General features: G+C 49.1%; 1 protein-coding gene across 4 annotated transcripts in view; it reads left to right on the forward strand.

Moving 5' to 3' along the window:
- Window positions 1-11905, forward strand: part of LOC115097224 (BICD family-like cargo adapter 1) — a 45665-nt gene extending 33760 nt beyond the window's left edge. For all 4 annotated transcript variants that reach the window (XM_029612846.1, XM_029612845.1, XM_029612847.1 and 1 more), the window contains 5 exons: window positions 340-489; window positions 932-1150; window positions 3771-3865; window positions 10974-11094; window positions 11645-11905. In XM_029612846.1, the coding sequence (XP_029468706.1) occupies window positions 340-489; window positions 932-1150; window positions 3771-3865; window positions 10974-11094; window positions 11645-11812 (753 nt within the window). In that variant the 3' untranslated portion in view covers window positions 11813-11905. The remainder of the gene's footprint in view (window positions 1-339; window positions 490-931; window positions 1151-3770; window positions 3866-10973; window positions 11095-11644) is intronic.
- Window positions 11906-14662: the final 2757 nt, after the last annotated feature.

Genomic DNA, 14662 nt, shown 5'->3' on the forward strand with positions numbered 1-14662 from the left:
TTTGTTTGTTTGTTTTTGATCTTCTGTCTTCTTAACAGCATCTTGCTTTTACTTATGTATGTTATGATAGTGCCTGTCATAGTTGGAGACCTCAAGTTGTCACATGGCTATCTTGATCTGAGACCTCAGGCTGGGTTATGACTCTTTCAGCCTTAGCCTGAGACTTCAGGCTGTCTCACTGCTGTCTCTCTGTGAGCTCTCAGGCCATGTTATGTCTTTATCAGTCTGATCCTCAGACCTTTGACGGTCTCCATTTGAAGTTGCCTTAGAGTGAGGCCTCCTTACTGCTGCACCTGTGTCACAGCGAGGCCCCTGTCCTTGTGTCTTCCCCCCTTCCAGCTCTGTAAATCTTGGAGTAGGGCAGAGGATGTGCAGATGCTGAACCAGAAGCTCCAGGAGGAACTGAAGGAGCTGCGGGAAGAGTCCAGGACGAGGAACAATGTTCTGCTGTCAGAGAACAAGCGCAGCTGGGACAAAGAAAGACATCAGGTAAGAACATAAGAAGTTGCCATCCTGGGTCAGACCGGTTGTTTCTCTGTTGTAGTTTGTATGATTTTTGTCTATAAGAGGCTTGTGTGTCTCAGTTGTACTCGCATTGATGCCTCTCTGTGAGCAGCTGTTTCAGTTGGGTCTTTCTCTGTCAGTGGTTGTCTCGGTTGTACCCTAACTGGATTGCCTGCTGGTATCTCTTTTGTTAAGGTCTGTCTGTGCAGTCTAAACACCTCAAGTTGACCTCCGGATTCTTTTATTATTATTATTATTATTATTTAATTTTCATAAGAACTTGCTTGACCTCCATTCCTCCCCCCTTGCTGTGGACTCCTGCTCTTCCCCTGTTCAGGGGAGTCCCAGAATAGTCCTGCTTAGGGCCTCCAGTGGCTTGGCACCACCACTGTGTGCCTGTGAGTAAACGCTCCCTCTCTTGCTACAGGTGGCGGCAGAGATCCAGAGGCTGTGCCAGGAGCTAGGGAGCTCTGAGAGAGCGCTGTCTCTTCCTGTTGTTTCTGTGGCGCTGTCCCAGCTCCGCGATCTCGCAGGCAGAATTTCCTCCCCGCAATCAGAGGACAGGACACCTCCGTGCCAGACCTGTTTAACAATGCAGCAGAGTGTGGCGGGATATCAAGCTGTCGTGGGGGAACTACAGGCAGAGGTAACTGGTGAAGGGACATTATCTCCAGGGGGTCATGGGGCATGCGACACATGAACCCTCCCCTACCCCTGAGCTCCCTCTGTCCATCTGCCTCCCTCTCACCCTCGTGCTCTCTCTGTCCTCCACCGGGAGCGAGGGGACCTGTTTCCATCACGCTCTCTGTCCCGTATTGAAAAAGATATTTGTCATTTACTTTCTCCAGTACTGGGGCAGCGCATTGCAGATGGTGACTTCGCCCGGCTCGTTCTGTGCGTCGGGATAGAGAGGATGAAAGTGGATAGACCAATCACTGGGAGACAGAGGTAGTGAGGACAAGGCTGTGGCCAGAGCCAAAGGGATGCGAGGATGCCTAGGGAGAAGCATAGCCAATAGAAAACAAGGAGGTGATAATGCCTCGTAGACAGGTCACTGGCGAGACCTTACCTAGAATACGTTCCAGAGGCCCTACCTTGGAAAGGATACAGACAGGGTGGAGGTGGTCCAGAGAAATGCTACCAAAATGGTGCAAGGTCTGCAGCAAAAGCCCATTGAGGTGAGACTTAAGCACATAAATAAATATATCCTAGAGGACAGGAAAGATGGGGGGGATTTGATAGAGACAATTAGATACTACAAAGGTATAAATCAGGCACGAGAAGCAAACTTTTTCAGTGAAAATAATACAAAAAAAAAAAAAAAAAGAGGTCTCAATATAAGGTTGTGGGGGCATCATCAGAAGATATTTCTTCATGGAAAGGGCGGGGATGCATGGAATAGTCTTTCAGTAGAGGTGTAGTGGAAAGAAAAACAGAAATGCAATTCAAGAAAGCCTGTGATCAGCACAAAGGAGGTAATTTTCAGAAGGATAACGCACTTAAAACTGGGTTTTACACGTGCAAATGCACTTTAAGAGCATAAATAGGCTTTTGAAAATTGCTACGATAGTATGTGACATTTACGTGAGTAACTCCTTTGAAAATTCACCTCCGCAGGAGCCAGGAAAAGCCAGAGATCACCTGGGGTCAGTGGCGTTGCACCAGGAATGAAACTGGGCAGACTTGATGGACCTAATGGTCCTTACCCGTTTGTTATATTCTAAAAATGTGCATTCGTTTAAAACGAATAAGGAGTCTGAACTGAACTGGGCATTTTCAGTTTGGATTTTGGGAAAGAAATACAAATGGCCAGTGCCCCAAAAAATCAATGAACATTTCTCATTTCTCATTAAAGTCTCTGGACAAGCAAACCCAGAGCAGCTTTTTCTTTGGAAGGCAGTGGGCCCCCCCCCCCCCCTAGGCACTGCACAGTGCTGGTTGCTTGGCAACCAGTGATGTTACACTTCAGCCCAGACTTTCCGGAGCCGAGATAACAAAGAAGAGGGAAGGACTAACCAAGAAGCAGGGCCAATCAAGCTGAAGCATTTTTTTAACCTGCCTATCCTAGCTAGGCTTGCATGACTGCGACTTTCTGGGGGTTTCTTTCAAGCTCAAAGTGAAAGCAACTCTGAGCCAGACATTATTTTGTCTTGGGCTTCAAGAGAGGGCAGGTGGTAGATTTTTAGCTCTGGAGAAAGCTGATGAAAAATTCAAAAAGGACTGCTTGACTTAAGATTAGAGAAAGATGAGCTCTAACTGCTGTGCCTTCCTATTGTCACGCAGGTGTTAAATGTGTCCAAAATCTTTGTATGCTTTATAGCTTTGTAAATTTGCAGTAATACAGTGGCACTGACAGCACTCAATCGGGCCCATACAGTAAACTGCGCGGGAGAGCCGGCGCTCCGAGGCACCTCTCCTGGGCACGCGATTCACTATTTAAATTAGGGCCCGCGCTAATAAGGAGGCGCTAGGGACACTAGCGCGTCCCTAGCGCCTCCTTATTGGCGGAAGTGGCGGCTGTCAGTGTGTCTGACAGCCGACACTTAATTTTACCAGCGTCGGTTGTCGAATCTGCTGACAGCCATGGGTTTGGAACACAGATGCCGGCAAAATTGAGCGTCCATTTTCCAACCCTCAGGCTGTGGGCAGATTTATTTATTTATTTATTTTTAGAATATTTTAAGTCAGAGGGTGTACAGAAAAGCAGTTTTTTCTGCTTTTCTGTACACTTTTCTGTACACTTGCCCGGTGCCATCTGAAATTAACTCCTGCCTTTGTATTTCATGTATTTCATGTATCCGCCACCATAACATGTACATATTTTGTTCCTTTATAAACACGTACATATTTTGTTTAATTTTATTATGTATATATTTTATATATTTTACAGCTCTCAGTTCTGTTCCTATCAATCTCTTTCCTTCTCCTTTCTTTTATGCCGCTGCTCTCTCTCCTCTCTTCTCCGCTCCCCCCTCCTGTTAATTGTATTTCTCCTCTTGTTAAACAGTTACAATGTAAACCAGCATGATGTACTCACGAATGTCGGTATAAAAAAAAGCTAACAAATAAGTAAATAAATAAATTTAAACATTCCTAATCTTTAAACAGCTTGAAAAACTTTAATAATTCAACAAAAATTAAGATGCAGATGGAAGTTCAGCAGTGAGATGGGGGCTATCCTGACTTTTCGTACCCTCCCTGGCTCTCAGAGCTATGTTGTCACTGCTGATTTATCCAGGCCTCTCTGAATTTCTCTCTCGCTGCAGAACCTGCACCTGAAAGCCGAGAATCAGCAGAGAAAGGTGGAGGCCCGGCAGGTGCTGCAGCAGGCTCTCCAAGAGCGGGACGATGCCATTGCCAAGTAAGTGCGCCAGCGACTCCCCTTCCGGTCACCCCCCGCCCCCCATGCACGTGGGGAGCGAGGGCACAGGGGCTATTATTGTACCTGATGAGGGAGGTGGCTTTGTGGAGGGCCCATGGATCATTACTGTATCTTATCAGGGAGGCAGCTCTCGGGATACTCTCAAGGTAACTCATGTACATGAAGGGAAATGGGGTTGGGGAATGGGACACCCCTCTTTCCCATGTCGTATTTCTGCCAGCAGGGTATAGATAAACAAACTGACAGAAACAAACAAAGAGGGTGGGTAAAAAAATAATCACAATTATTTTGACTTTTCTTTTTTTTTTTTGCCTGGCACTTCCCTCCAATGCTTTGCGCTTTCAGCTTAACACATAACTGCAGCCACTGGGGCGGAGAGGTTTAACTCCATTTATTCCCCCCCTCTCCTCATATAGCCCAGTCATAGACTGACCGAGGCACAGGCTGTGGTTCTCTTCAGAACCCAGTACAGCTACACCCAAGTCAGCCACTGGGTGTTACTGTGGTGCGAGGGCTGGGACTCCCAACTTCCCAGGAAGAGGGGAGGGGGGAGCCTGTGACTGCTTCTTTTATGGTTTCCTCCAGGAACAGAAATGGGGTCCATAAATCAAACCTGGGACTCTTTGAGGACTACATTGACTCTCCCTGTGGAGCTTGCAGTCCCGCGCGCACCATGAGATTGTTTTCAAAGGGAAGAGCATGCACCAGAAAGTATATGCAGAGATCTGAAAATGTCATCTCCACCCTTACCTCGCTTGCCCTGACTTGGCCCTGCCCCTATTTTGTGGGCAATAATCAAAACACATGTATCCATTATTGCCTCCCCTAAATTTACACTTTAATATAATAGAAGGACTAGGGGGCACACCATGAAGTTAGCAAGTAGCACATTTAAGACTAATCGGAGAAAATTCATTTTCACTTAGGGGAGGATTTTCAAACAATACGTGTGCGCGTACTTTTGTTCGCGCCACCGGCCCGAACAAAAGTACACCTGATTTTATAAGATACGTGCGTAGCCGTGCGTATCTTATAAAATCCGGGGTCGGCGCGCGCAAGGGGGTGCACATTTGTGCAACCTGCGAGCGCCGAGCCCAGCGCGGCCTGCTTGTTCCCTCCGAGGCCGCTCCGATTTCGGAGCGGCCTCGGAGGGAACTTTTCTTCGCCCTCCCCCCACCTTCCCCTCCCTTCCCCTACCTAACCCACCCCTTAAAGCCCTTAAATTCTCGGCGCAGCCTCCTGGCGTCACGCGCCAGGCGTCGCGCGCCCGAAGGAGCGCGACCTAAGGGGCCTGCCCCTTAGTGCGCTCCTTTGTGCCGCTCCGTTGACCTCCCAGCGTGAACCCCTGGACAGCACGAATCCACCAGTGACGCAAACCATCAACCCCAAACACCCTCACAGCGGCTGGATAGCCCGTCTTTCGCCCAGGGGATTTGCTCCAGTCTCCAGGCCCGGAACCTCTGCTGCCCATCTATCAATTGAATGGATCACCCCAACATGTGAGCTACCTATCTGTACTACTACCATTACTTTCTGCTACTACTGCATACTGGGACATTTTGTTTGTGCTTGTGCATTCTGCACACTGGGACATATTTGCCATATTTGCCTCACTATTTGCTGTATTTACTATTCTTGCCTTATTTGCCTTATTACTACTGCACACTGGGACATATTTTCTTTATTTGCCTTATTAGTGAAACCTTTACCATCTTATGTGAAATGTGCCATTTGTCTATCCCTATCACTCACCACCCCCACCTGCGTAAAATCTACCCCATACATACTCACCCCCCTATTTCCCGTAAATCCTTAATCCCGATCATGATCTCTCCCTTCACCCAATTTCTAGGTCTTGCAACCCTAGCTATTACCCTAATCAACGTACAATCTATACTCAAAAAGGCTCCCATCCTCCACGACCTGCTCTCAGATGACAATCCTGACATATGCGCTATGACAGAATCATGGCTAAAAGACTCAGACCACGTCTTCCTTAACCAGCTACCCCACCAAACCTATGACATTTTTTCTATCCCCAGGCCTAAGAAAAGAGGTGGAGGGTTACTCCTGGCCACAAAAAAACACCTCAACCTCAAACTGCATCACACCTCCCCCCCTCCTAGACTGGAAATTGGGTTATTTAAATCCACCATCCTGCAAGTCTGCCTCATTTACGCCCCCCCTGGCATTCTTGAGCATGACCCTTCTCCCCTCATTGAGTTTCTCATAGACAACATTAACCCTGACTTCCCCGCAATTATCCTCGGAGACTTCAACCTCCATATGGACTCTAACCCCCCATCTTCCGCTTGTGAAGCCCTCCTGGTCTCCCTCTCAGCCCTAGGATTTAAACAGACCATCACCTCCCCGATGCACAAAGCAGGTCACACCCTTGACTTACTCTTTGTCAACTCCCACATCTCAGTCCACAACTCCCCTGTAGCCACCCCAGTCCCATGGTCTGACCATTTTATCATTAATGCCACTGGTACCCTCAACACCCCACCCTGTACTCCACACACTCAAAGAAAAACGATCTCCTTCCATAAACCCTGCCTCCCTGAGGCCATATCCCTAGCGATTGAAACAGCCACCAAGACCCTAGACCTCTCAAGTCCTGATGCTGCCCTCCAATCATGGAACAACATCACCAGCTCTATAGCCGAGGAACTATGCCCCCTGATTCACAAAGAACTCCCCCTCTCTCAGAAAGATAGGAAACCATGGTACAACAATGATTTAAAAAAGCTAAAGCAGACCCTCAGATCGAAGGAGCGCATCTGGTGGCGGCTACCCACACCCACGCATATGGCAGAATACAAACAGACCCTACACTACTACCGTCAAGCTACCCTCAAAGCCAAACGTGACTTCTACTCTTCTAGAATCCACGACTATCAATTCAACTCAAGCGCCCTCTTTTCCTATGTTGCTGACCTCACAAAGCCCTCCCATCCCGCATCACACGAAAGCAACCCCAAGGAAAAATGCGAAGAGCTCGCAAAGTATTTCCACGACAAAATTGCAAACATCATCAAGCGCTTCCTCCCCAAGCCCATCCCTACCCCACTGCTCCCCAACCATAATGGCCCTACACTGAAATCTCTAGACCTCACATCCACCTCGGAAATAGAGTCTATCCTAAAAAAGATAAAACCAGCTTCTCACATAGCGGACACAATCCCCACAAAAACCCTCCTCTCCATGCCCACCTCTATTGCTAAATCCCTAGCTGACATAATCAATTGCTCATTGTCATCTGGCTTAGTCCCAGACCCACTCAAAATAGCTGTCATCAAGCCCCTCCTCAAAAAACCCTCCCTTAACCCCTCTGACCCTGCAAACTATCGTCCTATATCCAACCTGCCTCTCATTGCCAAAGTACTCGAGAAGGTAGTCAATGCCCAATTATCTGACTTCCTCGAGGATCACCACATCTTACATCCATCCCAATTTGGATTCCGTAAGGAGCGTAACACTGAAAATCTCCTGCTAGCCATCACCAACACCATCCTCATAGGTATGGGCCAAGGGACATCTTTTCTCCTCGCCATCCTTGATATCTCAGCCGCCTTCGACACGGTCAATCATCAAATCCTACTTTCCCTCCTAGCAGAAATAGGCATCGCAGGCACTGCATTATCTTGGTTCTCCTCATACCTCTCCCACAGAGAATACATAGTGAAAATTGACAAAGCTGAATCTTCTCACATTTCTCTCGCACAAGGAGTTCCCCAGGGGTCCTCACTCTCTTCTACCCTCTTCAATATTTATATACTGCCCCTGTGCCACCTCCTCGCCGACCTAGGATTGAACTTTTTCTTATACGCCGACGACGTTCAAATCCTCATCCCCATCAAAAACACACTAAAAGAAACCCTCCAACTCTGGGACTCCTATCTTACAGCCATCAACTCACTTCTATCCAACCTCCACCTTGCTCTTAATGCCTCAAAAACTGAGATACTCATTATATCTAATCAACCTGAACTTACACCCCCCAATAACATACTCTCTCCCCCCGCTACACCACTCACTGTTAGAGACCTTGGCATTGAACTAGACCAGCGCCTCGATTTCAAAGCTCATATTAAATCCCTTTTAAAGGGGGGCTTTTACAAACTCCACATCATGAAAAATCTTAAACCACTGCTCCACACACAAGATTTCCGACTAGTCCTGCAGACCACTATCCTCTCCAAAGTGGACTACTGCAACTCCCTCCTCCTTGGCCTCCCAGAGTCCACCATCAAACCCCTACAAATCCTACAGAATGCCATGGCGAGAATTTTAACTAACACCCGAAAAAGAGACCACATCACCCCCATTCTTAAGGACCTCCACTGGTTACCCATCACCTTCCGTATACAGTATAAAACCCTCACCATCCTTCACAATCTGCTCTACAAAACCAACCCCTGGCTCAAGGACTCGCCTCACTTCCGTATAACCAACCGTCCAACCAGATCCTCCCTCGCAGGTACCCTACATACCCCCTCCCTCAAAATTGCTCACCTCACCTCCACGAGAGAAAGGGCCTTTACCATAGCGGGCCCTACACTCTGGAACTCCCTTCCAACCTTTCTCCGCCTTGAACCCTGCCTGGCCACCTTCAAAAAAGGTATAAAAACTTGGCTTTTCAGAAAGGCCTATCCTGAAACCAACCAATCCTAGATGCACCCCTAGTACCCCTCTCCTTGTCTACTCCCCCCCTCCCCCTTATCCTAAGGCAATATCTCATTGCCATCCCCCTACCGCCCCTCCTTTTATCGTACTGCAATTTACAAAATTATACAGTTAAACTGAGGTAAACAATCTTACTTTAGTTGCAACTACTGTAAATAGATCCTTCTGTAAATAAGTTCCTTCTATTTTAACGGTTGTTCTTTTATTCTCCATTCCATGCTACCTATCTTTTCCCTCCTCTCCTGTCTCCCTCACCCCTCTCCTCTTTCTCGCCTGCTCCCACCCCCCTTCCCCTGTTCATTGTAATTTCCTCCTTATTTTGAGTTACTTGTAAACCGGCGTGATGTGCCATACGAACGTCGGTATATTAAAAGTTGTTAAATAAATAAATAAATAAAATCCGGGGTCGGCGCGCGCAAGGGGGGTGCACATTTGTGCAACCTGCGAGCGCCGAGCCCAGCGCGGCCTGCTTGTTCCCTCCGAGGCCGCTCCGATTTCGGAGCGGCCTCGGAGGGAACTTTTCTTCGCCCTCCCCCCACCTTCCCCTCCCTTCCCCTACCTAACCCACCCCCCCGGCCCTACTAAACCCCTATCTAAACCCCCCCCTTACCTTTGTTGGCAAAGTTACGCCTGCTTTCAGCAGGCGTAACTTTGTGCGCGTCGCTGGCAGCCCCGCTGCGTCCTCCGGTCCCGGGGGCGTGGTCTGGAGGCCTCGACCACGCCCCCGGGCCGTTGCCACGCCCCCGGGCCCGCCCCCGAAACGCTGCATTGTTTCGGGAACGCCCCCTCCCTCCCCTTTTCGAAAGCCCCGGGACTTACGCGCGTCCCGGGGCTTTACGCGCGCCGGCAGCCTATGCAAAATAGGCGCGCGCGGGCCTTTTAAAATCCGCCCCTCTATGCACAATTTAGCTCTGGAATTTGTTGCCAGAGGATGTGGTTAGTGCAGTTAGTGTAGCTGGATTCCAAAAAGGTTTGGATAAGTTCTTGGAGGAGAAGTCCATTAACTGCTATTAATCAAGTTTACTTAGGGAATAGCCACTGCTATTAATTGCATCAGTAGCATGGGATCTTCATGGTGTTTGGGTACTTGCCAGGTTTGGCCACTGTTGGAAACAGGATGCTGGGCGTGATGGACCTTTGGTCTGACCCAGAATGGCAATTTCTTATGTTCTTATATGACAGACCTTCCACTGGGCCATTGGGCCATTCCTCTCATGTAGTTTTTCATGGAAGATGATTGCTCATTCTTCTTTTTACAAGAGAAAGCTTTAAAGAGAGTTTTGGAGCTCTTTCACCCCTGAAGTTCCTTGTGAATGTGTTTATACACACGCGTGCATCCCTGACCCCTGGTGTTCCTTGTGAACGTGTGCGTGCACAAGCGTGCATCCCTGACCCCTGGTGTTCCTTGTGAACGTGTGCATACACAAGCGTGCATCCCTGACTCCTTGTGTTCCTTGTGAACGTGTGCATACACAAGCGTGCATCCCTGACCCCTGGTGTTCCTTGTGAACGTGTGCATACACAAGAGTGCATCCCTGACCCCTTGTGTTCCATGTGAACGTGTGCATACACAAGCGTGCATCCCTGACCCCTGGTGTTCCTTGTGAACGTGTGCATACACAAGCGTGCATCCCTGACTCCTTGTGTTACTTGTGAACGTGTGCGTGCACAAGCGTGCATCCCTGACTCCTTGTGTTCTTGTGAACGTGTGCATACACAAGCGTGCATCCCTGACCCCTGGTGTTCCTTGTGAATGTGTGCATACACAAGCATGCATCCCTGACCCCTGGTGTTCCTTGTGAACGTGTGCATACACAAGCGTGCATCCCTGACTCCTTGTGTTCTTGTGAACGTGTGCATACACAAGCGTGCATCCCTGACCCCTGGTGTTCCTTGTGAATGTGTGCATACACAAGCATGCATCCCTGACCCCTGGTGTTCCTTGTGAACGTGTGCATACACAAGCGTGCATCCCTGACTCCTTGTGTTCCTTGTGAACGTGTGCATACACAAGCGTGCATCCCTGACCCCTGGTGTTCTTGTGAACGTGTGCATACACAAGCGTGCATCCCTGACACCTGGTGTTCCTTGTGAACGTGTGCATACACAAGAGTGCATCCCTGACCCCTGGTGTTCCTTGTGAACGTGTGCATACACAAGAGTGCATCCCTGACCCCTGGTGTTCCTTGTGAACGTGTGCATACACAAGCGTGCATCCCTGACCCCTGGTGTTCCTTGTGAATGTGTACACAGGAATATCTTTGCATACAACAGAATGTTTGTGGCTTCAGGGAAAACCCAAAATTCAGGCGCACTGGTTGGTGCCATTAGTGTAAGGACTGAGATATTCCCAGAATGCTGTGCTATCAGAGAGAATCAAGGATTGTCTTCTCTGCAGGAAAATGGCAGTGGAGCAGGAGCTGAACTGCTGCAAGCTGGAGCTGAAGTCCCTGACCTCACAGTTGCTGGAATCTGTGCAAAGGAAGGTGAAGCTGTCCCAGGAGCTGGAGGCCTGGCAGGTAAGAAGCCCCTGTATATGCCACCCTCTGCGGGCAGGCACTGCAGACTCTCAGGTGCCCGTCAGAACCCAAACCCAGGATTAACCGGCAATAATGCAGCCTTCACTAATTGTAGAGAAAGTGACTGTTACTGTATTGCAGGAGCAGTCATTCTTTTCCTTCCAAAGTTTTCAGGGTCCATGGCCTCTCTCCTTCTCTGGTTAGAGACTGGGATTTACCCATTTTATTAAGCACAGAGTCAAATATTGCAAAAGGCCCGCCTCTCTGCCAGGAGCTCTGAATGTTAATTCTGCAGCCTTGTCCCCAAGCCGCTCCACAAAACTGGAGCCTGAGCCTGAGGCAGAACCCTAGGCTCTCTGCTTAGGTTTGGTACAGCAAAGCACCACTCCCCACAAGGCCACCTGGACAGGCCTTGAATGAGGATGGAGAGCGAGGCTGGCAGGTTAAGCGTGCACACTGAGACACTCCCCTCTGGAAGTCTCCATTATTCATGACGCCAGACTTACTAGGATGGGAACTTCAAACTCACCAGGTTTCTTTCATTTGGCAGGACGACATGGGACGAGTGATTAGTGAGCAGCTCCAAAGCCAAGAGCACAAAGAGGGCAGACCCACCAGAGACCTCCAAGAGACCCCCAAGTCCCATCCCACCTTCCTGCGACGCTCCAAACCTCAGTCCGCTCAGCGCAAAGGATTCTTCTCATTTCTTAGATTCTGAGAGCTGCAAGGACCGTATTGCTAAAAAAAAAACCCAAAACAAAACAAAACACTGTAAGACTCTTAAGGACATTCAACCATTTCAGTGTTTGGGTAAAAGTTACAGAGAGCATTCTCCCCTCAAACATGAACATGCAAAAGCCCAATGAGGATGCCACCCAAACCGGCACCGAGAGATTCCAAAGCACCACAGAAAAAGGTCTGAACTCCACCCAAAACGCCATCCCCAGCCTTCCTGTAAGTGTATCTGAAAGAGGACCCCCCCCCCCCCCCCCGCCTAAGAACCTCCAGTGTGTGCCTGACAGAGCACCCGCTCCACCACCTCAGATGCGGTGGTTCTCACAGGCTTTCTAGGACCCTCACCTTTCATGCGGCTCCTCAGCTCTGTCCTGAGATTGAGCCTGGTGGAAGCAGGCATATGTCACAGGGCATCGTGCAAAGTAGTTTGGTCCGTTGGTCCATGTGCTGTGACTTATCGCACACTCTCTCGGGAGCCCTCCACAGTTCTTCTAACATTGTACTAGACAACTCGAATACCTGACATGCTGTAGTGGAATTAAAAGAATTTTGAGTTTGAGTGTCGGGTCTCCATTCTGTAAGTCCCCTGACCCAGGATGCACGCTCTTCTTCTCTCAAAGTGTGGCTGTGCAGTTTCTCTGCTCCTTTGCACAAGCAGTTACGTCCCTTTAAGCACATTGCGGCTGCTCCGCTCTCCTCAGCATCCAGAACAGGGGTCTCGTTTCCCTTCTAAGCACACTGTCCTCCTCTCACCAAAAGAATACTATCTGTCTCAAAGCTGATGGATGAAATCTCAGGTGCAGCTACCTTTTATTTTGCTGCAAATATGTTTTCCAGGCCCTCTTGCGCACGTTTTGCTGAGCTTGTCTCTCTTACCGCGAGAGATTGTGCAGTTGTTGTACATTGTGATACCTTTTAGGGGACCGAAGCAAGGCCTAGTGCCTGAGAGCTCTCTCCACCCCAATAATCTCCCCCTCTCTGAATCCCCCCCCCCACCCCACTCCCTAGCAGTCCCCATTTCTCTTGCTAAACCTCTCCACTCATCCTCAGCAGTCTCTCTCACAAACTCCCCTCTTGCCCCCTGCAGTCTTCAATGCCCCTAGCCTCCCTGTTTCTCAAAACTCCCCTCCCCCCCCAACTACTTTGTCCCTGGCACTTCTTCTTTTTTTTTTTTTAATTGGCTTTCCTTCAGCAACAGGCAGTAAGTAGTTCTCCTTCTCTGCCCAGTGTGAACACCGCTCCCCTTGGGCTGCCTCCTCCCCCCCCCCCCCCCCCCATGGGGCTGACTGGGCACTGACAGCGCCTGCTCCTCTCCGGCCCATGCCACTGACGCTGCCTCCTACAGGCCCCACCATTACCTTTTGATTTTAATTTCCACGTTTATCTACCACTTTCCCCAGTAAAAAAGTTAACCAACGTGGGGGCTTACCTGGTGCCCATCCCCTGCCAGGAGGCGCGGCCAATCTGGCCCATCTCCATTCCTGCTGCAGTGCCATAGGCCTCGGCTGACCCTTGGCGTTCCCTTTACTTCTTCATGGCCAGAGATTTTTCTGCGCTCGCCCAGGCTTTCTGGAATTCTGTCAGTGTTTCTGTCTCCATCACCCTGTCCACAAAGAAATATCTCCTGGTGTTGCTCCTGAACCCCATTGAAGCCTCACCATGTGACCTCTTATTCTAGAGCATTTATTTCTCTGATAAAGGTATATGACTGTTTCCATCCAATGCCCCTGCCTCTCCTCTCCTCTAGGGTATATGTATGTTTAGGATTTTTTTTTTAATAGTATTTTTGGAATAGACCCTGCACCACTTTGGTAGCTCTTGTCTGGACCATTTCTACCCTGCGCATATCTGTTTGGAAGTAAAGCTTTCAGAATAGGAATTTCTAGGTGAGGTCACGCCAACGACCTTCACTTCCCTTTTTCTCCTGGTTATGCCTCTCCACAGGCAATCCAGCATCCCTCTGGCTCTGGTTACCATCATCAGAAGCCATCACCCCAAGTTCGCTCTCCTGGTCGGTGCCCGCTTGCCTTTTGACCCCTGCCACCTCCCTCTCCCGCTGCCTGCACTGCACCCTCGGATTTTTGCATCCCAAATGCATGATTCTGCACTTTTATACAACAAATCTTAACTGCCAACCACTCACCCACGCCTCAAGCTTTCTTCATTCTGTCTACTCCCCAAGGGGTGCATTCCACTCTGATGCAGTTCTTGTGTCATCCGCAAAGAGGTGCTTTTCCTTCTAACCCCTCCACAATATTTCTCCCAACGATGTTGAACAGATCCAGCCCCAAAACTGATCTCTGAGACGCTCCACTAATAGTTTTCTCTCCTCGGCGTGAATTCCATTTACTACAACTGTGTTGTCCTAGCACCTTGGGCCCACCCCAGAACTGTTCAGTTTATTTATGATCCTTCTGTGTGGGGCACTATCCAAACCTGTGCTGAAATTCAAGTACGCCCAGTCTAGGGCATGCCTCCAGTCTAATGCTCCGGTCATCCAATCAGACAAACCGCTTATATTTGTCCAACACTATCTTCCTCTGGTAAAACCAGGCCATATCAGATCCTGCATGCCGCTGGATTCAAGATGAGGAGCAGCCCATTCCAAGGTTTAAATCCCACTTCTCCTAATATACACCTTGAGCAAGTCACTTCATCCTCCATTGCCCCAGGCACAACTTAGATTGTAAATCCTCTTAGGCACTTACTGTACCTAAATATAATGTGCCTTTTTTTGGTTCTCCTTTCCTTCAGCAGGGTCTCCATTAATTCATGCACCTCTGAAGTGAGCTTCACCAGCCTGTAATTTCCTACTCCTGCTCTTATGAAGAGG

This window comes from Rhinatrema bivittatum, chromosome 8 (assembly GCF_901001135.1).
Source record: "Rhinatrema bivittatum chromosome 8, aRhiBiv1.1, whole genome shotgun sequence".
In the NCBI taxonomy this organism is placed as follows: Eukaryota; Metazoa; Chordata; class Amphibia; order Gymnophiona; family Rhinatrematidae; genus Rhinatrema; species Rhinatrema bivittatum.